The 21895-nt window shown below is 50.8% G+C and overlaps 4 protein-coding genes across 4 annotated transcripts, besides 3 other annotated features; 2 read left to right on the top strand and 2 right to left on the bottom strand.

The window, feature by feature from the left end:
* Positions 1 to 16189: part of a sequence feature (contig 1.105 755..277183(-1)) that runs on past the window's edge.
* On the top strand, positions 679 to 4818 carry ANIA_06132 (protein sltB). Its single transcript, XM_658644.2, has 2 exons — positions 679 to 4193; positions 4262 to 4818. The coding sequence occupies exons 1-2, from the start codon at positions 782 to 784 to the stop codon at positions 4666 to 4668; spliced, it is 3819 nt and encodes a 1272-aa protein (XP_663736.1). The 5' UTR covers positions 679 to 781; the 3' UTR covers positions 4669 to 4818.
* Positions 9321 to 11266, bottom strand: ANIA_10776 (cytochrome P450; the record flags this gene model as incomplete). Its single annotated transcript, XM_050611880.1, has 6 exons — positions 9321 to 9805; positions 9874 to 10420; positions 10459 to 10520; positions 10582 to 10958; positions 11034 to 11097; positions 11173 to 11266. 6 exons carry the CDS (start codon positions 11264 to 11266, stop codon positions 9321 to 9323), a joined length of 1629 nt encoding a protein of 542 aa, XP_050466995.1.
* Positions 11831 to 13179, bottom strand: ANIA_10787 (uncharacterized protein; the record flags this gene model as incomplete). The annotated part of the gene is made up of 4 exons (XM_050611881.1): positions 11831 to 11993; positions 12078 to 12322; positions 12419 to 12631; positions 12718 to 13179. The coding sequence occupies 4 exons, from the start codon at positions 13177 to 13179 to the stop codon at positions 11831 to 11833; spliced, it is 1083 nt and encodes a 360-aa protein (XP_050466996.1).
* On the top strand, positions 13592 to 15457 carry ANIA_06130 (uncharacterized protein; the record flags this gene model as incomplete). Its single annotated transcript, XM_658642.1, has 5 exons — positions 13592 to 13751; positions 13825 to 13905; positions 14014 to 14144; positions 14206 to 15333; positions 15389 to 15457. 5 exons carry the CDS (start codon positions 13592 to 13594, stop codon positions 15455 to 15457), a joined length of 1569 nt encoding a protein of 522 aa, XP_663734.1.
* Positions 16190 to 21841: a sequence feature (contig 1.207 1229..6880(-1)).
* Positions 21842 to 21895: part of a sequence feature (contig 1.104 1606..297769(-1)) that runs on past the window's edge.

Here is a 21895-nt window from a genome sequence, read left to right on the forward strand (position 1 = left end):
TCCGGAGATCGCGATTGTGTTGGAAACCGTCGTGGGTATATGGCAGGTTGCATCCTTAATCACAAGCCAGCCGTCTCGTTTCTGGAAGCACGTGAATCGTTCGGATATTTATTACTGCACGTTAATGACTGGTTTGGTCGTAAGCCATCGGCCAAGTCACGAGATCGAATTTGGGGAATTGTTCTGCCTGTCCCAAGAGCAACACAAAACAGCAGGAGCTAGTCCTCGGTCTGGTTCCCAAGCATGAATGAATCGCGTAGCTTAATCAAGATGGTCAATGCTCTTGAGCCACCAGCTATCATGAGTCCAGCTAGTTGCAGACCGCCAGCTTAGGCATCAAAATATGATGAGTTAACGCCAAGGGATAGATGATGAAGATCGTAACGAAGATCTGTTGATGCGGAGGTGTTAGTAGATCATTGTGTATAGCCTGCGGTTTAGTAGCTAGCTAGGTGGGCCGCCGATGCACTGAGTCAGCACATCAAAGTGGTTGCCTGCCACGTGATTCTCCCGATCTGTGGCTTGGCGATGAGGCTTTGCTTCACTCGCCACTCCTTATTGGTTAGGCAGCACAATTCCCTCCCACAGCCAAGGTATTCTTATTGCAACCTGCTCCTCTCCTGCAGCCTTCTCCTAACTTTCTCGTCTATCAACGTCGTGCTGTTAGTGCTTCAATATTTCTGGCTTTATCCGCTCGCTCAACGACAGCGCTCGCCTCTGAAATGTTCTGAGACCAACCCCCGCCCCCGCATCCGCCCGAGTCGTCTCCGGTGTCGCCAAGATGTCCGTACTCCCGCACCATGGGGGTTCATACCTCCAGCGGCGCCTCACGAAGATGTATACCGACACCAAGACATCTTGTGAGAGTGTCACTACCGCCTCCAACGCCGCTGATGACCCCGAGCTTGTTTCCATCCACCGTAATTTCAAGACACAGAGGGATAGGCTTCTGGCGTGGGGTTTGGACTGGAGCGACGCGAGCGCCGCTCAGCCGAACGACATCGACGAATCGCTGACGCAAGCTGGTTTTAGTGATGTGGTGGAAAGCGTAATGTCGTCGATTCAAGATATACTCAGCGAGGCGGAACGGCTACAGAATAAGGGCGCCTCAGATCTACCTCCGAAGGGAGGTAAAGCGGAGTCTCCCGCGGCTGATGGACTCGGCGGTTTCTCGAACAAGACCAACTGGACCAGCGCTGAGATCGCTCGTTCCAAGACCCTGCTCACTGAGTTGACGGCATGCATCGACGTCCTTTACGACCTTTCTGGCTCGCGCCGCGATATGACCGCCAATGCACAGCCTTCGGGTAAGAGTCGGACCCGGTCTTATCCCTCACCCCAGGTCGGCAGTCCTGGCGGTGATCTGGGCCGCGGAAACCTTCAGAACTCCAAATCATCTCATGGTGCCTCCTTTGATAGTACGCAAAGGCATCAGAGTCCCCAGTCACCGAAGTCCAAGGAGGCGTTTGAATACTCTTCTTTCACCAATCTCCATGCCATCACCCAGTCACCTGTCTTCGAACAACCAAAGTTCAATAAAGCTTTCAGTAAAGCCTCCGTCGAACCAAAGAGGTATCTAATCGACCGTTCAGCATTACAGCTAACCGGTGCATCCCACGACAATAATCCACCTCCATATGAGATGGTGGCCGCTTCCACAAACTCTCGAGTCCTTGGCCGCATGAAAACATCAGCTCTACCTTTCCGCCACAACTTAAAGGATGCTACTGTTAGCATCCTCGTTGAATACACCCCAATGGTACTTGACTCGTCGTCTGAACCTCCCTATCCCGGAGATGCACGGCTTGATAATGTGCATCAGACACTTGATCAGCTGGTCCAGAATGCGCGGGTCTCCCACCTTGGACTACTGAACTTCCTTGGGTACTACATTGATCGACCCAATTCCCGTTACGCTTTCGTCTATCAAATGCCAATCGACTATTTCCCGTTCCTCCAGAACCCTACCGACCTTCTAAATGATCTGAAGCCTAAGCCCTTGGTTTCGCTTCTCCAAATGGGAGACGACTTTCCGGTACCGAGCCTGGAGACTAGGTTCCGCTTAGCTTATGACCTCCTTATGGCTGTATTGCAGCTCAGAAGTCAGAATCTCGTTCACGGAAATATCAACAGCCATAATGTTCTCATCTTCCAAGGTCTGGCAAACTCAAATCAAAACCAAGTTGGAGTGACTGAAAACCTCCGTCGTCCTTATCTTACCTCCTTCGCTCAGTTCTCCGGGAACAACCCGTCTCCCGAGCCGCTTTCTTCGAATATGTACCGCCATCCCGACGATAAGAGGCTGATCGAAGATGATGCAGCCTGGGCATACGATCTCTACTCTCTCGGCTTGGTCCTGATGGAGATTGGCCTTTGGACGCCGATCAGTCGCCTGTGGAAGTTCAAATACAACAACTCTATGTTCAAGCAAAGGGTGGAGAGTATGTATCTGAGGAAGCTAGGCCCCAAGTGCGGTAGTGCATACATTCATGTGGTTCAATTATGTCTCGATGCACCAAATTTCCACCTTTCGACCCAGCCATTTGATGACCTCAACTTGAGAATACCTCAGACCTTCCACTACCCGGTCTTGGATCTTTCGGCACCCGAGAGCACTTTTGCTTTCTCCATGAATTTCGTTTACACCTTGTGTAAAATAACTTGGTCGTGCTGCAGGATTGACATTTTTTCTGCTCCAGCAGCTGAAGAGCTGGACGATTGTCTTCCTCTAGCGCTTGTCCCTGGTTCCGAAGCAGATGCTGCAAAGCAAGCTGCGCGAGAATACAAGGGACCTGAACAAGTAACCCGCTTCTCGCAACCAGTGGCTGTGGCTCTTACCCCTGAGACCAAATTAATGAAGATCGGGCTTGAAGAAAAAAGGCTGAGGAAGCGCACATTCAAGAAACTTACAACGGTCGAAATTCCTCAAGAACACCTCGATGAGTGGAACTTCCGCATGCTGCCCAAATTGAGGAAGCTGCTGCAGAAGGTATTGAAGGATTCGTCTGAATCATGCGGTGTCACTCTCATGATGACGGGCGACGGTTTGGAAAATGCGAAGACAACAATTTGTGTGACTTGTGCTAGCGTTAAGAAGGTTAGGGCGGCGCTGAAGAAGTACTTCCCTCTTGATGACAAAGAAGACTGGGACTTGCTTGTGCTTCGCGGAGATATTGAGCGATCCAAAGTCCCGCGCAAGAAGCGCCGCCGCCCTGCAAAGACTGGACCTCTTAGCACTATCGAAGCCCCTCCTCCTCCGCAGGACCCTAACCCCTGTTTTCAGCCGAGGCCTCTCTGCGGTGCATCCATGGGCGCCTTCATGAATGAAGAACATCTCCCTCCTGTGTCGTACGGTGGTGCCATCCTAGTTGATGGTGTTCCCTACGGTATGACAGTACATCACATGCTCGAGGCTCCCAGCGATCAAGAGGATGCGGATGATATACATGAAGCTTTGGAGGATGCTCTGCTTCGGTCGGCCGGAAACTGGACTCGCGATCTGGCTTCCCAGAATTCACAGCTCATGTCAGCTTGGAATGATGACTCCTCTGCACATAGTCTCGAATTTGAAGTCTCCGATGACGAGGATGGCGACGACTACTATGATGACTTTGCGCTCTCTGAAGGATATTCATCTGACGAGGGCGACGACGACTTTGCTTACGATGACGATGACAGAGCGTCGATCGGAGACACAGCTGGCATCGAACCTGGAGAAGAGCCTCCCGTGTTTGTAACCCAGCCTGCCATTGATGACGTTCGCGAAGATTTCTTTCCAAGCCCCGAGGACAGAGATGACGAGCATCTCGCTTCCCACACTTTCGGATACGTTTATGCTTCCTCAGGCGTTCGACGCTGGACACGACAGGGCATCAAGCATGAAATCGACTGGGCTTTGATTAAGATCAACCAGGATCGCTTAGACGCGAGGAATATTGTCTACGACAAGCCGTCCTACTCTTTAGTGGCCTCAGCGAGACGGAGACCGGGTGAACCGATGCCCCTACAACAACGGAACCCCATCCTCTTGAATGACATAGCACGGTTTGAGGAGCTTGGTGGCCTCAATGTTCACTGCTGTGGCCGAACTAGCGGGTTGCAAACTGGACAGATTTCGAAGGCGTTGACGATGGTGAAGCTACATGGTCGGCACACCTTCTCCACGAGCTTTGGGGTGGATGGGAACTTCGGAGGTGAGTGAGTGTTGCTTGCCAGCATTCTCGTTAACTTTCTCCCTTCTCATACTAACCTGGCTCTTTAGTTCCCGGTGATTCTGGCGCTTGGGTCTTTGAAAAATCCACTGGCCGCGTTTGTGGAGCTGTCCTGGCATGGTCCGAGGCACTTCGCATCGCCTATATCGCTCCAATGGAGGTCCTCCTTGAAGACATCGCTCGCACCCTACACGCGACCCATGTCACACTTCCAGATGGCCCTAACGAGTCTGTGACCTTTCCTATGCAGCACCCGTCCGTTCCCCCAAATCCTAGATACCTCGGCCCGCCTCCATTGCCAGATCAACTTCATGTTGATCTCAACCGACAACTGCATCTTGATGATCAGAGCGTTGGTGCAGTCAACACCAGTCGTGGGCTCAGAGAGCCATACCGAAATCTACCGCCTATTCTCACCCCAGGGCCGGGTCGCAGTCTGGAAAGACAGCTTGCTTAATCACCTTACCCCGTCCACTGTGCTTAGGTACCTCACTTGTTTCTCAAGTATATACCCCGTCACTGTATGACTTTATTTTCCTACCCCACGACGACCCTTTCTCATGACCCCGTTGCTTTTGATATAATACCCCCTGCGCAAACTTGATATGAGCACTTTGACTTATAAATAAATAATCCTTTTGAAACGCAATCGCTTTCAAAGTCTAGATGAGCATGTCAATGGCCGAACGTATAATACAGTGCGATTAGATGTCCACCGTCGCAACAAATATCGGAACATACCGGGGGTGTGCACCAAAAAAGTCTTCGCCGCACTAGTGACATTTGATGTCAAGTCCTGTAATACAAATACAGGTCATTAGACAAGTAGCTTTAACTTAAGTTGAGATATAGATCTCCCAAAGCAAACAACATAACTTTTCCTCACTTTCGAGGCTTCCCCCAGATGGCTATCACAAATCAAACATTTGTTTATCGTTCTAAGCGCTTTTTCTTCCACATTTGCCTCTCTGCTTCTACTTCTGCCTCCGAACCGTGTGCGCCCTTTCCTGTCTGCGATATCTACATGCCAGCGCCTTATCCAAACGAGCTTCGAGTTCAAATCCTTTCCTACTAGGTTGGATCTAGTCAACAGATATAGCCAAGATGCTTCAAGTCAACATTTGAACAACACGAGACATATTCCAGAAGGGTCAAGATCGTGGCTACAATCCTGCTCAATGCAGAGGGTTAAACTTGAATATGTGGAGGATGGCAAGTGACTGGGCGTCCAAAGGAGACTCCTAAAGATACAGAACCATAAGGCATATACAGGAGAATTATACGACATAATGGGGACAATATGTACAGATGGCCGTGAGCGCTATCTTGCTTGAAACTGGATGGGCGGACAGATGAAGGGCCAGCTTTCTGCGCGTGAACACCTATTCCCAGAGCCCTGAAAACCTCTGGATAGCTTCATTTCTGCTAGTTTTGGCGTTTTTATTGTATTCTCTTTTCTCGCCTTTTCAATACCACCAAAGCCTTATGCCAAACATTCGTTGCCGTAGTAATTTCTTAGAAAAAGCAATAAGCTGTTACAGTGGCAGTACTGCATTAGCGCGATATCAACGCAGCGAAGACTTCCTGTGTACATAAATGGGAACACCCAAGCTGCAGCAAGCCAGTCCAACTTCACCCATTTTCGCAGTCAGTCAGAAAACAGAATAACGAAATTATTCACAGATTCTGTGCTGCCATTCTTGTGTATGGTATTCTAGTCATCCGCAAGACAGAAAGCTCTCGAACTCGTCGAAGACGTAATATCAAACCGCCTTTTGGGCACTAATTTGCTATATATTCAATCCAAACTCAACTATCAAGGCATACACATGACATTTGGAATAGGAGACTCGTCTACCCTTTCGCAATCGAAATTGGCCACTAACGATGCAAGCGTTACCTCCTGCAACGCTGTTCTTTTCCCTTGCTCCATCAAGGCACATCTTTGGAGGTTTCCAAGAGGAATGCGGCACAACTCACGAGCAGATCCTCGTGGACAATGTAGAGCTTCTTTCGCATATCACAGTGGTCGTAGACTAAAGTAGAGACTGTCTCTACTCCATGTAGAGACAGAACGAAGGTCGTACTTGCCAGGAGTTCCCCCTCCTTTCCCGCGTCGCATATTCTGGCTGGCCCAGATGTTCTCGCTTTCTTCTTTTCCGGTTCCGTCCAATTATCAATTCACTGACGAGCTGCATAGCTCTTATGTAGGACGACTTTGCCGAGACTCACTTTTGGGTTTGGCTGTCCATTCTAGGAGACGAATAATCATTCTGTCATTCTCTAAGTCATGGTAAATAATACTAGCGCTAGTCGCGGTGAGAGTGAAAGCTGAATGCCACTGGTACGTATCCAAGCCCTAATCCCAAGCCTGAGAATATCGGTCAAGTACAGCTGAAGAATTCTGGTTTGTACAATATGGATCTTTCTACTTTTAAATTCCAGCACATACGACCATAGGGTGTGGAAAACAGGGCTTCCCGTCCGCTCAGCCGTACTTAAGCCACACGCCGGCTGGTTAGTAGTATGGTGGGTGACCACATGCGAACCCCAGCTGTTGTATGTTTGTTTTTTTCTTTGCTTTTTCCTCCTGTGGGAAGATATATGGTTGTAATAATGCGAGCTATCTGATATCCGCATATATGCCGCAGTCTATTACTAACCCACCCCAGTATCTGCGCGGGCAGTTTAGCAAAGGTGAAAAAAAACGCTTGCACCCCGGATGACTTTAGACCAAGTAGAGATGTATAGTAAATATTGAAAGCTGTGTGTTGCCATATCCCAAAGCCTGGCTCGCAGGATGATAGCCCGTGACCCAGGCGGTCGGTCGTCGGGCAGAATAAGAAATGATATCACTAGCGATAGCTTCAAAACAACACAACAATCAATCATACTTCATACATCAATTGAACTTCGCAGAATTGCAACAAAGTGTATTGGCAATCAGAAAATAGGCCACTATGAAAGACGCAGCCGTCAACACGGGACGCTTATCAACCTCAACTTGTTTGAAGTGGAAAAGATGAAGAGCAACGCCCGTGAGACTGGCCGTTGCCAGAGTTGTGGACGTGAGCGGCTGCTGGACTGCCGCCATTATTGTTCGAGAGACCGACAGCATCAACAAATAAAGTTTGTGGGTTGGATCGAAGGAGAAGGGAGATTAGGGGCCCGTCTATTCCTGTCGGAAATTCAGAGGATCGTGCGTTGCTTAGCAGGTATATTATTATTCTTAGCACTATATGAAGACCTAGTATAGCGGCATGTACTCAAATACCGCTAAGCAAAAAGTCCGGTACCTTGTACGAGGAACGTGTAAGGGCGCTCGGAACAGCGTTATATGGTCAGCTACTGGCGAGTGCCTAGTCTGTAGGAAGGATCATGACAGGTAGGACAGAACTCGCTTGGAGTGCTAGTAGCTTACTATCTGTGAATCTATATATGTGGTGGCCGGCGGGAGAGATCAGGTCAGCTGAGGTCGATATTTCGGTCAGTTGGGCTGGTGTGGGGTAATCAGCATCTCGGCGGTTATCACAACTTGACAAGAGTATAATCAATATCTTTCAACCTAACTTACCCTCTTTAAAGTGCTTACAAGCCACTAATCTCTCTAATGTGGCTCTATCTTTAAAGGATATACATCATATCTAATCCCAGCCAGTTCTGAAACTTTATTCTCGTGTTCCAGTTGCTGATTGGCTTGTTAGAAATAGTATTACCAGTACCTTTACCAGGCAGAGGAAGGAGTATTGGAGCTCCCTGCTTATAGACTTATAGGGCTACTAACTACTTACTAGATAGTTAATAGCTACTTAACTTATTGTACAATAAAACTGGCCATATTATAATATATTATAGCCAGAATTTCTGTTAAAGAATACTCATGAAGTTTTGTAAGCAACCATATAATAGTTAACTTAGCTTTTAACAGCTTACTAACCACTTAATAATTACCAAGGAATGTTAGAGTGGGAACTGAGCAATAGACTGCAACTATCTTCCTTTAAAATGGCACTGGGTGCTGAGTTCCAGGGTACTCCCTGGCACTCTCTGTTGGAATATAATCTACTGTCCAAGAATTGTGGTACACTTTTAATAGGCAGTCTCTCTCCTACTGATAAAAGAAGTTGCGGCTTCTACATTCACTAATATTGTATAGAGCTACAAGAATGGATTCGGCTTCATGATCGTTCTCAGGCTCCCTCATCTGGGGTTTGTGAACCTATGCGCACTTGGTACTGCGATAGATACATATAATCTCAATACAAAACGACCAGCCGAGGACCTAGGTCCCCCGAGCGTAACCATTGATTACGGCTTTGCAAAAGGCTGGCCGGAATCTGTCTAAGGCAAAGGCCGGAAGTCTCCCAAAATTGGGTCTGGACGAGCAATCTGATATTCAACAACACGGTCCGATCGCTCTCCCCCGGCCAACTTTGGAAAATTGCAAAAGATGCATGGAACGAGATGAACCATGATTTGGTATTCTATCGGATCAGCAGGAGCTAATATAAGCCCCAAGCCATGAGGGTCCTGGCTTACGGCAATGAACTCATCCTAGCGTCTTCCAAACGGGGGGAATTCCGTTGGGTATGAGTTTGCAAAAACCAGGGTTGTCCTACTATACTCTCTGATGCTCCCTGAATCCTCCCCCGTCTGACCTTCGGTCAGCTTCTCCGGCACGCCCTCGGGCCACCCTCCTTGGTCAAGGGCTTCATGGCTATTGGGACTGGCTACAGAAATCGACAGTGTAACGATTCAACTACTACCACCCCGGCCGCTATCGCGCTTACAGCTCTTGACCAATACTACCGGGTGTCATAAACTCCAGCTGAAAGAGTGGAAGAACTCTAGTTTCAGTTGAGTTGTGAAATACCTTATATACTTGGTCCTGCCGCTTTGGATATGTTACTGCAGTGGCTCACGGAGGAAGGGCTGGAAATAATGAAACAAAATAACAGGTTATTTTACCAAGTATATGCGCCTTCGCGGAATATACCTTACTAGAACGTATACTGGATGAAAAATATGGGCTGCCTGACTGGCCAGTCTTAGACCATTCTTTATTCCTAGATACATTCCACATCGAGTCGGTAATTGACTCTCTCCAAATCAAGACGAGATATTCTCGAATCGAGAAAAGACCTCCTCTTGCGCCCTCTGATACTCTTTCATGATGGTCTCGCGCCGTCTCTCCGATCGGGGCATAATCCGACATGGAAAATCATTTGCGCAGACCAAAAACCCTTCACTATATCCGGTCGTTGGATGCAAGTCCGGCTCGATCAGTTTCCCACTCTCATCCACTCCGGGCTCGATAGAGAAGGCCCAAATGAGTTTCGAAATGGCCAGAAACAGGTTCCGCTCGGCAACATGGATGCCCGGGCAGATGCGGCGTCCGGTGCCGTAACCATAGTGGTCGCGCGCAGTGTAATCAGAAGCATTAGCTAATTCAGGCGCAAGGGCCGTCTGACCCTTGTAGTGGTCTGGATCGAAGACTGAAGGATTGCCGAACCGGGCTTCGTTGTGGTGCATGCCCCAGCCACTGATGATGACCGTGCTGCCTTTGGGTATGAAATGGCCGTCAACCCAGTCATCTGTTTTACAATCTCAGCATCACGATCGACAACGAAGTTGAAGGGTGTGGGAGAAGTGGAGGACCAACCTTCAGCAGCTGCATGCGGGAACGCCAACGGGACAGCAGGTCTCCATCTCATGGCCTCCTTGACTGTAGCCGCAACATAGGGCAGCGAGCCATAGTCTGACCAGACTGGCGTTCTGTCTTCGCCTACGACACTATCTATCTCAGCCTGCGCCTTCTTCAGAACCTGAGGCCACTTTGTCATGGCGTGAATGAACGCCAGAATGATCGAACTCGACGTGTCAGAGCCACCCTCCATGAGGACACCGCCGAGGAAATAGAGCTGATGGCGCGTGAGGCCGAGCTTCTCATTCTGGTCAAGCACCGTATCCATGAACGAGCCCGTGCTGCCAACCTTTTTGCGCCGCGAGTCCACAAGGTCCAGGTACTGCCCGTAAAGCTGGCACATTTCATCCCGGACCCCCTTTGCGCGCGAGAGCCAGTTGCCAAAGACTTTCTGGGGGATGTAGTGGAGAAAGGAGTAAATGTCGACAGGGGGCGTGTTGCCTGGTTCCATTACCTTGGACCATCGCTCCTGGAAGGAAGATGGGCGCATGGTCAGTCTGCATCCCTTGAATGCAAGTAGAGGATAGGAGAAAGGATACGAACCATCATCTCATACAACTGCGTCATATGGGCCGTGTGAACCGAAGGCGTTCGAACCCCGTACACTTTTCGCCGGTCAGCCTATCTAGCCCTAGCTCGATCCAGCTGGACCAACGCGAGACCTACCCAGACTCATGATAATACTGTTACTGTACCTCTTCGGATGCAACATATGCTGATCCGGCCTCACACAAAAGTCCCTCAGCATCTGGACCGCTTCCGCATTCTGAACGTGTATATGACTCTTCTCCACCGCTGTCTCCATAAAGTGCTGGTGAACCAGCTTCCGCATCGTACGCCAGAGCGGGCCGTACTGCATCACAAGCAGATGCGAGCCACCTGTGATGGTATGCGCAACAAACGAATCAGGCCGGTTGCTGTATTTGGAGCTCTTGCGGTCAATGACCTCCTTGACGAGACGGGGGTCGGTGATGACGATCGCTGTTCCGGTGCCGAGTTTGAGCGAGTACAGGCCGCCGTACTGGGAGGCCCATTCTGTGAATCTGCGGTTGTAAGCGGCAAAACAGATAGAATGACACAAAACGAGATCAGCTCATAGGATGATTTGAGAGGCGTACTTTAGGTAAGATCCTTTTACCGGGATTTGGTGAAGGTTTCCCAAGATTGGTAGGGTGGGAGGTCCTGGTAGAATGGAGATTCAGTCAGCGTCATGCCAGCTAAACCTGAAAACAGTACCAGGGGCAAAGGAGTACACACCAGAAGGGAGACCTTTCTCTCTCCGGCCTTTGGTAAGAAACACATATAGGAAGCCTACAAAAGCAGCAGCGAGGAGCAAAGGTAGTGAGTTCATATTCTGCTAAGTCAAGGATGAGTGTGCAGATGGAGTAAAATCAACGGAGAAGCTGGACACCCTCTGGAATAGCGAATATAAGTATCCACTTACACAGTCTGGGGCAGCCAGCTCTCCGCATACTCCATACCCCAGCCGGGGTGTCCTGGAGCAACTTCGGGGTAACTCTCTCCGCATAGCTGATCTGCAATCTGTTCCTCCGAACCTAGGTCTAATAGTCCGCTCAGCCTTTTTCCGGACAAACTTTCTAATCGGGTCTACAAAGTTGTCTAGCTAACTTTGGGCAATGTTTTTGCTCGTGGCAAGAGGGGGTGTCTTGTTCGCGGAGATGCTAATGTACCCCAGCTGTGCCTGATATGCTGGCAATAAACATTACATGAAGAAAATGAAAAATGGCCATTTAGACATTCAAAGTTTCCTATTAAACTATAGCTATTATCAACACTTCGTTATCCCACACTGTCTGTTTCTTAGGCTTTGACTGAGGGTTTGCCACGGACAAAACCATATCAAGGTGTTTCACGCTAGAAAACCCTCTGGCAGATCAGGACCTAGAAACATGAATTAGCACCAGGACCAGTATCTCGTACGGACATGGAAGAATAAGAAGGACCCACCCCAAACATGCAGGTTATCCGGCGAAGCAAGTGAGCGATGGGTAGGGTACGTCTCATCCACCAGATCCCCATCCACATAATGCTCCAGAATAAACCGAGACGGATCAAACCTGGCACAAGAACGTCAGTCAGTCACCTCATACCTCTAACTCCTAAAATTCCTTGCTACGGCAAGCGGGGAAAGGTGTACTAACCAGTAATCAAAAATCTGACTCCCCATGATATGCCTCCCCACCCCCCAACAATTCGTGTATCCCTTCTCCCTTAACCAATGGTGGCCCAGCAACTGCGTATCAAAATCATGTGTTTCAAAAGACGAGTGATGCACATGCCACTTGGGCCCTTCGAAAATGAAGAAGCAGTGGTGGTCTACGAGCTCGCGGCCACGGTCCAGGTGCAGGAACGCGGTCACGTCTTTGCCGGCTTCGTCGTGGATGAGCTATTTTTTTACATGCATCTCGTCAGTTTGCACATATGCATGCATTCCTCACACCCCGTGAGTGATTACAAGCACATTTCCGGATGCACTACTTACGTCGCTAGCCTTGAAGTTGAACCGAGTAGTATAAAACTCGTAGGCGCGTGCAAAATCCGTCACGCACATGCCAAAATGCCCGAGTTTGTGGACGGGAGCGGGGCCTGATCGCAGGTTAGTTTGTATACAGTAATTGATGCCAGGTGATGCCAGGGAGGACATACCCGGTTTGAACCTCTGACTGCTATTTCCTGGCCGATGCTTTTCTGTAGGCTTCAACAAGTCAGTCCCACCTCGTTCGACACGACGTAGTGATGAAAAACGGAAGATAAGAGAGGTAGGAGATCGAGGACACGTACAAAATTATACTGCAACACTGGCAAGCCGTCTTCCCCCTGTTTCTCCCCCTCCTCTTCTCGCCCTCGCTGGCCCCAGACCAGATGAAACGGAAATCCATCGACCGGGTCGTGGAATGTGAGAGACAGTCCGCCTCCAGGAACACCTTCTGCCTCCAAATCAACAATCCCCGCCGGCCCAGGAAGTGTCTCAGCCGCATAGTCAAAGTCTTCTCGTGATTCGACCACAAACGCGGCACCGCCAAAGGCGTCCTCGGGCCCTTCGCGCGCGCAGTAGACAAAGGGCTGCTGGGTGGTTGTGCCGCGGTAGTAGATTGTTCTCTGGCCGGTGCTCGGCGAAACAGTCTGGGTCAGCTCCTGGAAGCCGAAATCTATGAGAAACCGGGACGCTGCTGCGAGGTCCACGTGGGTGTAGCAGACGTGCGCGAGGCGAACGAGACGGATTGGCTTGGTTGCTGGCGTCATTTTGTTGTGTGGACTGGTCTGGCCTGTCTTATTATCTGATATTGTTCATGGGTTACTTAGCTAGCTGCCGGTGCCACTGCAATGAAATGCGTTGGCTTTTAAAGTCATCCAAAATATCAAGGAAATGCGGACTTCCTTATCTGTTGTCTTCCGCTTATTCGTTCCCCAGGCCGTTTAGGGATGCCTACAGCTCGGACGATCCAGTCGGGGGGTCTTCGGTCAGATTAATGCAGATCGTCCGAGTGGGCCCATTCATGCGATTGCGGAGTAGAGAAGAGAAGCCGAGCTAGATGAGAGAGCCTCGGGCTAAGACGATTTGTGGATAAAGACGTGCGTTGCTCCAAAGTCCCTTGCGCAGCTTTTCGACTGACTGTATTCTCAAACAGTCAAAGACCTGCATATGCAGCCCACGATGGCCCCCTCATTTCTTACAAATTCGGGTGCATCTGAAGCCCTCACAAATGCCAATACCATGTCGGGTGCCAGTGTAGATGAAATTGTCGAGACGGAATTCCTGATTGCCGGTGCAGGTCCAGCAGGAGCTGCTTTGGCCTGTTTTCTCACTTCATACGGTAGACGGACCTCATCTTTTTTTTTTTATTGATTCTTACAATATCTTGAAATCAAGCACTAACTATAGAATAGGACTCAAAGGCATCATGGTCAGTGCGGCGCCTGGCACGGCCAACACGCCGCGAGCACACATCACCAACATGGCTGCTCTTGGTATGTTGCGCTCTGTTGCGCTCTGTTGCGTCCTGTTCTGCTTGTCTGTTCGCTCTGATACCCGCGCGAATGCTAACCTACTGAGTTTAGAGTGTCTTCGTGATATAGGCCTTGACCGTGAGATGCTGAAGGTCGCTTGCGATGGAGAACAACATATGGTCCACACGCGATGGTGTCACAGCATGGCGGGCGAAGAGTACGCGCGGATCTACTCGTGGGGAAACGACCCGAGAAGAAAGGTAAGTTTGGTATCTGATTTCCCATGTGCATTCACAAGAGAAGAAAAGTAACATGGACCAGGGAGACTATGAAAGAGCCAGTCCATGCTCCCCCGTCGATCTGCCCCAGACGCTGCTGGAGCCAATCCTCGTCCGTCACGCAACATGGCACGGATTCACCACCAGATTCGACACCACGCTGCTGTCCTTTGTGCGCGACGAGAAACAGCGCATCACTGCAACAGTCCGCGACAATCTCTCGCGCAGAGAGTACCAGATTCGGACGAGATACCTGTTTGGTGCTGACGGAGCGCGAAGTCAGATTGTGAAGCAACTGGACCTACCGCTGGCCGTCAAACCAGGCCAGGGACTTGCGATCAACGTGCTAGTAAGAGCAGATCTCTCCCACCTAGTCGCTCACCGAAAGGGGAATCTGCACTGGGTCATGCAGCCGGATCGCGACCATCCCAGCTTCGGCTGGATGGCCATCATCCGCATGGTCAAGCCATGGGACGAGTGGATGTTCATCCTCTTCCCGACCCGAGACTATGATCCTGCGAGTGCGAACCCGTCCAAGGAGGAGTACCTGCAGCGAGTTAGGCAGCTGATCGGGGACGAGACACCGGCCGAGATCCTGAACATCTCGAAGTGGTATATCAACGAGATTGTGGCGGAGACATACTCGGACGGCAACAACGTCTTTTGCCTGGGCGACGCAGTGCATCGGCATCCGCCGTTGAACGGCCTTGGATCCAACACTTGTATCCAAGATGCCTTCAATCTCGCCTGGAAGGTTGCATACGTCCACCGCGGCATTGCAGGAGCCCAATTGCTGTCGACATACTCCGCCGAGCGGCAGCCCGTCGGCCACGGGATCGTGACGCGCGCCAACCAGGCGTTCAGGGACCATCAGCAGATCTGGGCGGCGCTCGGAATGCTCGGCGCATCGCTCGAGGAGCGACAGCGTGCGCTTCAAGAGCTGGCCGAGCCCACGATCGCTGGGCGCGAGCGGCGTCAAACCCTCCAGAAGGCTGTTGCGCATACTGCACACGAGTTTCACGGCTTAGGCGTCGAGATGAACCAGCGATACGAGGGTCCAGGAATCTACGACGCAGACGAGGCCGATCCCTTTGCACTCCCTGGCCGGGCGGCCGAGGATCCCGTCTTGTACTATGAGCCGAATACCTATCCCGGCTGCCGGCTGCCGCATGTGTGGCTGAACCGGGCCATCCCAGGGCAGCCAGTGTCCACAATCGACCTCGCAGGGCACGGCGCTTTCACACTATTCACCGGTATTGGAGGTGAGCCGTGGAAACAGGCGGCGGAGAGCTTAGGTGGCAAGCTTGGAGTCACCGTGCATGCGCATTCAATAGGGTTCCGGCAAGACTGGGAGGACGTGTACTTTGAATGGGAGCGCCTTCGCGGGGTGGAAGAAAGCGGTGCGGTACTGGTCCGTCCGGATCGATATGTGGCCTGGAGGGCAGACAGTGTGTTGAAGGATGTTGCTGCCTGCGAGGAGAAGTTGTCAGTGGTGCTGAAAGCGATCCTGTGTGTTGATTGACTGGTGAAACACTCGCCGGAATGTTTGTTACATAGACTCTTAGTAGATACCACCAGCATACACCCTGTCAATCAAGGCAAGCCCTGCATATCCAGACGCGTAGTGGCCCACTCAGCCTGAGGTCCCAGTTCCCATAACCGGGTAAAGTCTACAGACGGCATGTTGGTCCCAAAGAGGAACATCGGATCGACAAGTGTGGCCGACGAGAGGAACTGGCTAGGCAACGGCTGGCAATCCATCGACTGTAGCACCATAGAATCGAGCATCGATCCCTCGTTCACCATACCGCCGCCGGGCCCCGTCTCGGACTGCCAGTCAGACAGGGGCGCGACAATATGACTCTGAGCCAGGCTGGGAAACGCCGGCGCTGGGCCTGTACTGTCTGGCCGGCGAGCAGGAGCAGATGTTGTGCTCTCCGCTTGCTTGCATGCCTCCAACTGTTCCTCGAGTGTCTCTAGGCTCTGCTGAACGGCCGGATGCATGTCCCAGAACCGGACACATTTCTTGTACGTCAAGTGGAGGACCTCATATCGCGACTTCACAACCAACTTGAGCGTTCCCGGGCGACAGAGCTGGCTGCGCATCAGTTGCACAGCAGACGCCAGCCAGATCGTGCTCGAGAGGAAGGGCATGGTGTACTGAATGTGGTCGGCGCTGCTGCGTTGGATGATGGCCAGGACATTGTCCGCCGCGTTGAAATATTCCCTGACGGCCGCATGCTCGCCTTCCCTCATACCGCTGCTACTATCATGATGGTCATGATGATCATGACTTGGTAGCGAGACCCGGACCCGGCCCTTAAAGACATCATAACGGTAGACCATCAGCCTGGCCAGGTGGGTCATCATGTGGATATTGTAGACGGCGCTGTTCACCCGTCTCGTGCCGCGCGCGTCGAACGTCAGATCCTGGTTCTTGTATCTGAGATGATCGGGCAGCGCCAGTTGAAAGCACCGGATCGCGTTGGCGATGATCTCCAGCTGGTGGCGGGCTTCGTCGACCTGGTCCGACTGCGATCGACTGGGGATCCCTCTCGGGCTCGAGATGCGCTGCGCCTCTTTCATCAGCGAGTTGATGACGATGAACCAGGCCTTGGGCGACTGGTTTCCGCAACTCTCGAGCACCTTCCACCGGCGAATAGGATCCGGTTCGAAGAAGCAGCTCTCCTGTGGCTGGCACTGAAACCAGTATTCGTCGTCAACAGGCAACAGGATCTCAATCTGCGACCAGTCTATTGCAGTGGGCGTGCGTCGGATGGTGGTGGCAAAGACATCCATTTCCCAGATTGCCCACCAAGCACGACGCTGCTCCTCGTCACTACACCATTTAGCAACATCTAGGCCAGCGACAGCGTGCCTAGGGCCCTGAACATCCACCAAATGCAGGTTCATCTCATACGCTAGCCGAACGCACGAGCCGAGAGTGCGCCACGCCCGGCCGAGAACACCTTGGGTTAACTGGCAGTGGGCAGCGAGGACACATGCCTGGAGCAAGCACAGTGGCGGCGTCTCGTCGCCGCATTCGTCCAGGGCCTCGTCGATCTGCTGCAGGGCCACATTCAGGAACCGGGCGGCTTGCCTATTGACGTCCTCCTCTTCTGGACGAAACCGCACGGCGAAGGCGAACATGGCGGCCAGTAGGGCTGCCATTTGGGCTGCAGACGTAATTCGTGCCAGCTTCTCCGGGAAGCTGGGCTGGTGAAACAGACTTATGGTCGTCATCTTGTCAAAGTAGATCATCGTGCTGGAAGAAGTGTCAATCAGATGCCTGTTCTTCGTCTTCTTTTGTCTTCGTAGTCATCCTCGGGTAGTGTACTCACAGTTGCTCGGCCTCTTCCAGGGCGACACCCAAAACGGCGTGCGCTCGCTGCATGGCCAGCTGCGTCGTTTGGACACTGCCTGGACAGTGTCTTGCTGGCCCGGAGGCCTCTTTATTTGGGGGGGAGGATACATGGGATGGATGCAGGATAAACGACAGATCCAGGGCTTTGGCCTCAGCCGCAGTCGAGCCATTCCGTACGCTCGCCCCTACCAGCACTGTGCTGGCGCCCTGGCCGTCGGGGACGCAGCTTTCGCTATGGATGTCCGATGCATACTCTCCTTCTTCCAACCATGCGACAGCGGCACCGGCGGGAGGCTCATGTTCATTGTCAACCGTGGCACGGGCCCGTTTCCTCGTCCGCAGAGAGCCGATTTTGGGTCCGGGCTTCAGGGGGCCAGCAGGATATGTGCAAGTATTATCGGTCTGTTCACAGACAAGGCAGTGAGGATAGGTGCGGTCGCTGGGTCTGTTAGTTCTTGTCCAAAGGAGGAGTCCATCACTATGGTCTGCAGTCTGCAGTCTGCCACGGACGCACCATTTGACTTTCCGCTTGCGGCACGCATGACAGGAGATATCTGAACGTTGGTCGCCTGAAGAAGAGGGCATTTTACGGATGGAAACCAATGAGGAGAATAGGATAATCTATCAGGGCATTTGGTGGAAAGTTTGGGGAAGGGGTAAGAGACGGAGTGTGAGCTTGCGTCCACAAGCCCAGGTCGTCAGGGACCAGAGTTAGGGCACCCCACACACCCTTTCTCGTTCGCGGGGTAAAAGAATGTGGATTACGCTGGTTATAAAAGTGGACCACTAGTAGGAGGTGGTGGCGGAGAATGGGAAGTAGTAAGTGGGAATTCGTCCGAAATCGCACCGAAATCTCTTACAAATCCCCCGACGGACCAGTTATCGCTTTGGTGATCATTTCATATTTCAGAGTATATTCTGTACTGGACCAAGCTATGCAGATTATTCATAGTAAATCCGGTTACAGAGCGTGCCGATCCCCTGGATTTGAACACGCATATCGTCGCCATCTCTCAGCACGACCTTTGGATCACGCATTGCCCCAATCCCTGGCCCTGTCCCCGTCATGATCACCGTGCCTCGCTCCAGGGTGGTGCCCTGCGATAGGAACGCGATGATTTTAGGGATGTCGAATATCATCTCTTCTGCTCTGCCATCAGCCACGGGCTCTTCCCATTGAATGATGGACCACGCAAAAATAAAAAAGAAAATAAAAGTAAAAATAAAAATAACAGAATAAAACTGGTCTTACCTCGTGTTGGAGTCCTGCACCACTAATCCATTGTGAATAGCCTTGATATCGAGCTGGTGCGGGTCGACTTCTGAGGGAGCCACCAAGACAGGTCCTAGCGGACACGAGCCATCAAGCCCTAACATTCAAAGTCAGGCTCAAGCGGGACAACAAAAGACGAGCTGGGAGTGCCAGTCTGCTCCGCTTACCTTTTGAAAAGCTCCACTGGCTATTCTTAAACTGCTGCGTGCGAGCGCTCACGTCGTTGCTGCACGTGTAGCCCAGCACGTAGTCCATGGCGTCGCACTCAGGAATGTCGCGGCCCGTTCTGGACATGATCACGGATAATTCGGCCTCGTAGTCGCTGGAGCCATCCTGGGCGATCTTAGGTACATTGATCATGGCTGGGTGTGGACCATTCAGCGCAGTCCGGGGTTTGATGAACAGCACCGGCACGTCGGGAATAGGCATGTTGGCTTCTTTCGCGTGGTCCCGGTAGTTGAGACCCATGCATCGAATGAGAGGCACGTCATCCATATCGATCGGGGCGAGGAGCTATAAGACGTCATTATTGATTTGGCAAGGAGACATGAAGGAGCCTAAGAGACGGGGGGCACCAACTCGCGCAACGTGCAAGGTCTTTTCAGTAACGATTCCGTCAAAGATAGATCCTGTAACCATTCGTGCAACAACTCGCTCTCCATTTACCACAGACAGGCCAACGTCTGGATATTGGGCCGCATCTACTTCACCAAGATGCGTCTGTCCATCCTCTTCGGCAATGAAGCGGATCAATCGGGTCCAGGTCGAGGTCGGGGCCATTTTGTGTTGTGTAAATTTTTGTTAGAGTCAAGTAATATGTCCTCTTCTTTGTTATGGATAATCTTTTGTTGCAGCAGATTCGTGTGCCTCCTTATATGATCACCATCGGCAGTTGTTGACCTCAAGCAGCGAGTCGGACCATCTTCGGTGCAATTGCTGGACTTCATTCGCGGAGCAATTCCAGCCCACAGTCCGCCCCAGGCCGCGCCGCGCATCCTCAAAAAGCTCGCAATTACCAAGAACGGGCCAGTTGCCGGCCATCTTCCCACTGATTAGTAGTATGGTGGGTGATCACATGTCGGCTTTGGAGGTGGTTGCTGGCGTCGATTTGATCATGTTATTGATATCTGTAATGAGCGACTGCATTGAAGGTCTTGATCTTCTAACTATGATCTGTATAGCTAATTTATACACTTCCAAAGGCTTCAAAAGAATGTTCTCGATATCGGTAAATAATTAAGTTAATATATGGTTAATTGCGATCCGTCTATGGCGGTGTGATTGCATCATATGATTGGACGAGCGAGGTGCTGGATATTGATTAGTAAGAAGAGGTCTCCTCTGGTCGATAACTTCTACCAAGAATAGGGGGGTATTTATACACAAGCTGTTGAAATCTTGCTAATCAAGTCGTATTTCTCTAGCTATATAACCCCTCTGTACGCAACTTTATACAGAGGTTATTTGTTTTCCAACTTGCTCTTGCTGTAGTCATCTATTTAATCTTGTTCTTCCTGGACTATAGCCACCTGCCTAGGGCGCCTGGTAGGTTTTATAGGGCACTCTTATACAAAGTAGTCAGGATTACTATAGTATAGGTATCTGCCCTTAGACAACCTCTTTTACTTCTCCTCTGCAGGTGCCTGACTAGCTTTTCTTAGGGTCCTGGTCCCTTTTATATGGAGGGCCGCAACTTCCTTTTATAGGGCTGCAATTTGAGCATGGGTAGCTTCCCAGTCTATCTGATCAGGGGTTCTGGTCTGGTCAGAGCCTCCTGCTGGTCTTATACAAGTAACATGCATAGGAACAGCAGTACAAGATCCTTTTTATATAAGCCTGGCTACTCTCTGGAGGTTGTGGTTGATTTTGCACAGTTGATTATAGTAGTTGTTGTACAAATCCTCCTGCCTAATACCAACCATGGCTTTTAGCAACTCAACATTAATTGCCCTGTCCAACAAGGCCTTTTTCTAGTTATCATCCCAATTAATCCCTCCAGCATTAAGAAGTTCTTTGTCAAATTTATTCAAGAACTCTTCAAAGTCATGTCTTCCTTGCTTTATTATATTTACTTGTACAAGAGCCTTTCTCTGTTGGTCAGGGTTACCAAAGGCCTTGTCTAGTACTACAGAGAATTCTGCCCATAGCACAGGAGTCTCAGATTTCTGGTGAGCCAAGAGCCATGGTAGTATATACTGGCTGGCTTTTCCTCTCAGGTAGCTGTAGGCATCGTAAACTTGTTCCTCCTCTATAAGGTAGCAGGCAGCATCAATTACAAACTTTGTACAAAGATTTAGCTAGAAAGGAGGGTAGTCCTTAGGATCTTCTCTAGTAAAGGATTTAATATCCAGGTAACAAGGACAGGGATAGCTTTGTTTATAGGAGGTAGTGTAAGACGTGATCTAACGTCGGGGTTCTCTAGCTACAACAAAGCGATGACTATCAACGATAATTATCCGGGAGCTCGATTGGTACTGAAGAATATTGAAAGGATTGCTTGGAGATCCCTATATACATGGCATCAGGAGGCCCTTTATATAACCTCCAGTGTGGTTAGTTCGGCATCTCCAAGCAATACCATTACAGTGACGCATTGGTGATTGCGTACACCACCGCATCCCACTGCAACAATATATGGGTTGATCCCAGTACGGCTCGTCCCTTGAGTTCCTACTGGCGGACCGGTACGGCTCTGGCGATCCCATATTCCTACTGGCGGACCGGTACGGCTCTGGCGATCCCTCATATTCCTACTGGCGGACCGGTACGGCTCTGGCGATCCCTCATATTCCTACTGGCGGATAGGCACCGGTAGGCCAGGTCGTCGCCAGCTGGCTCGCCCGTGACAGGTAGGTATTGCAGATATAACTGTAGTAGTAACTAGTAGATAGTTTCTTAGTTGCGAGTTCTGTACAGCCTATAGTTCTACCTATAAGCTGTTATTCTCTTCTTAGAGCTGTTATTTCTGAGTCTATATCTCTGTACAGAGCTCCTGGAGCTGCTGTAGCAATAATATAATACTTTCTTCTTCTATTTAGACTTGTTAAACCACGGGTTGGGGCGGGTTTCAGGCCTAGCTGATCCGCCCTCGCGGTT

This window comes from Aspergillus nidulans, chromosome I (genome assembly GCF_000011425.1).
Source record: "Aspergillus nidulans FGSC A4 chromosome I".
NCBI classification, from domain to species: Eukaryota; Fungi; Ascomycota; class Eurotiomycetes; order Eurotiales; family Aspergillaceae; genus Aspergillus; species Aspergillus nidulans.

Coding starts and splice junctions, on each gene's coding strand:
- ANIA_06132 (XM_658644.2), top strand. CDS start 782: ATGTCCGTACTCCCGCACCATGGGGGTTCATACCTCCAGCGGCGCCTC. Junction 4,194..4,261: donor GGTGGATGGGAACTTCGGAG/GTGAGTGAGTGT, acceptor CTGGCTCTTTAG/TTCCCGGTGATTCTGGCGCT.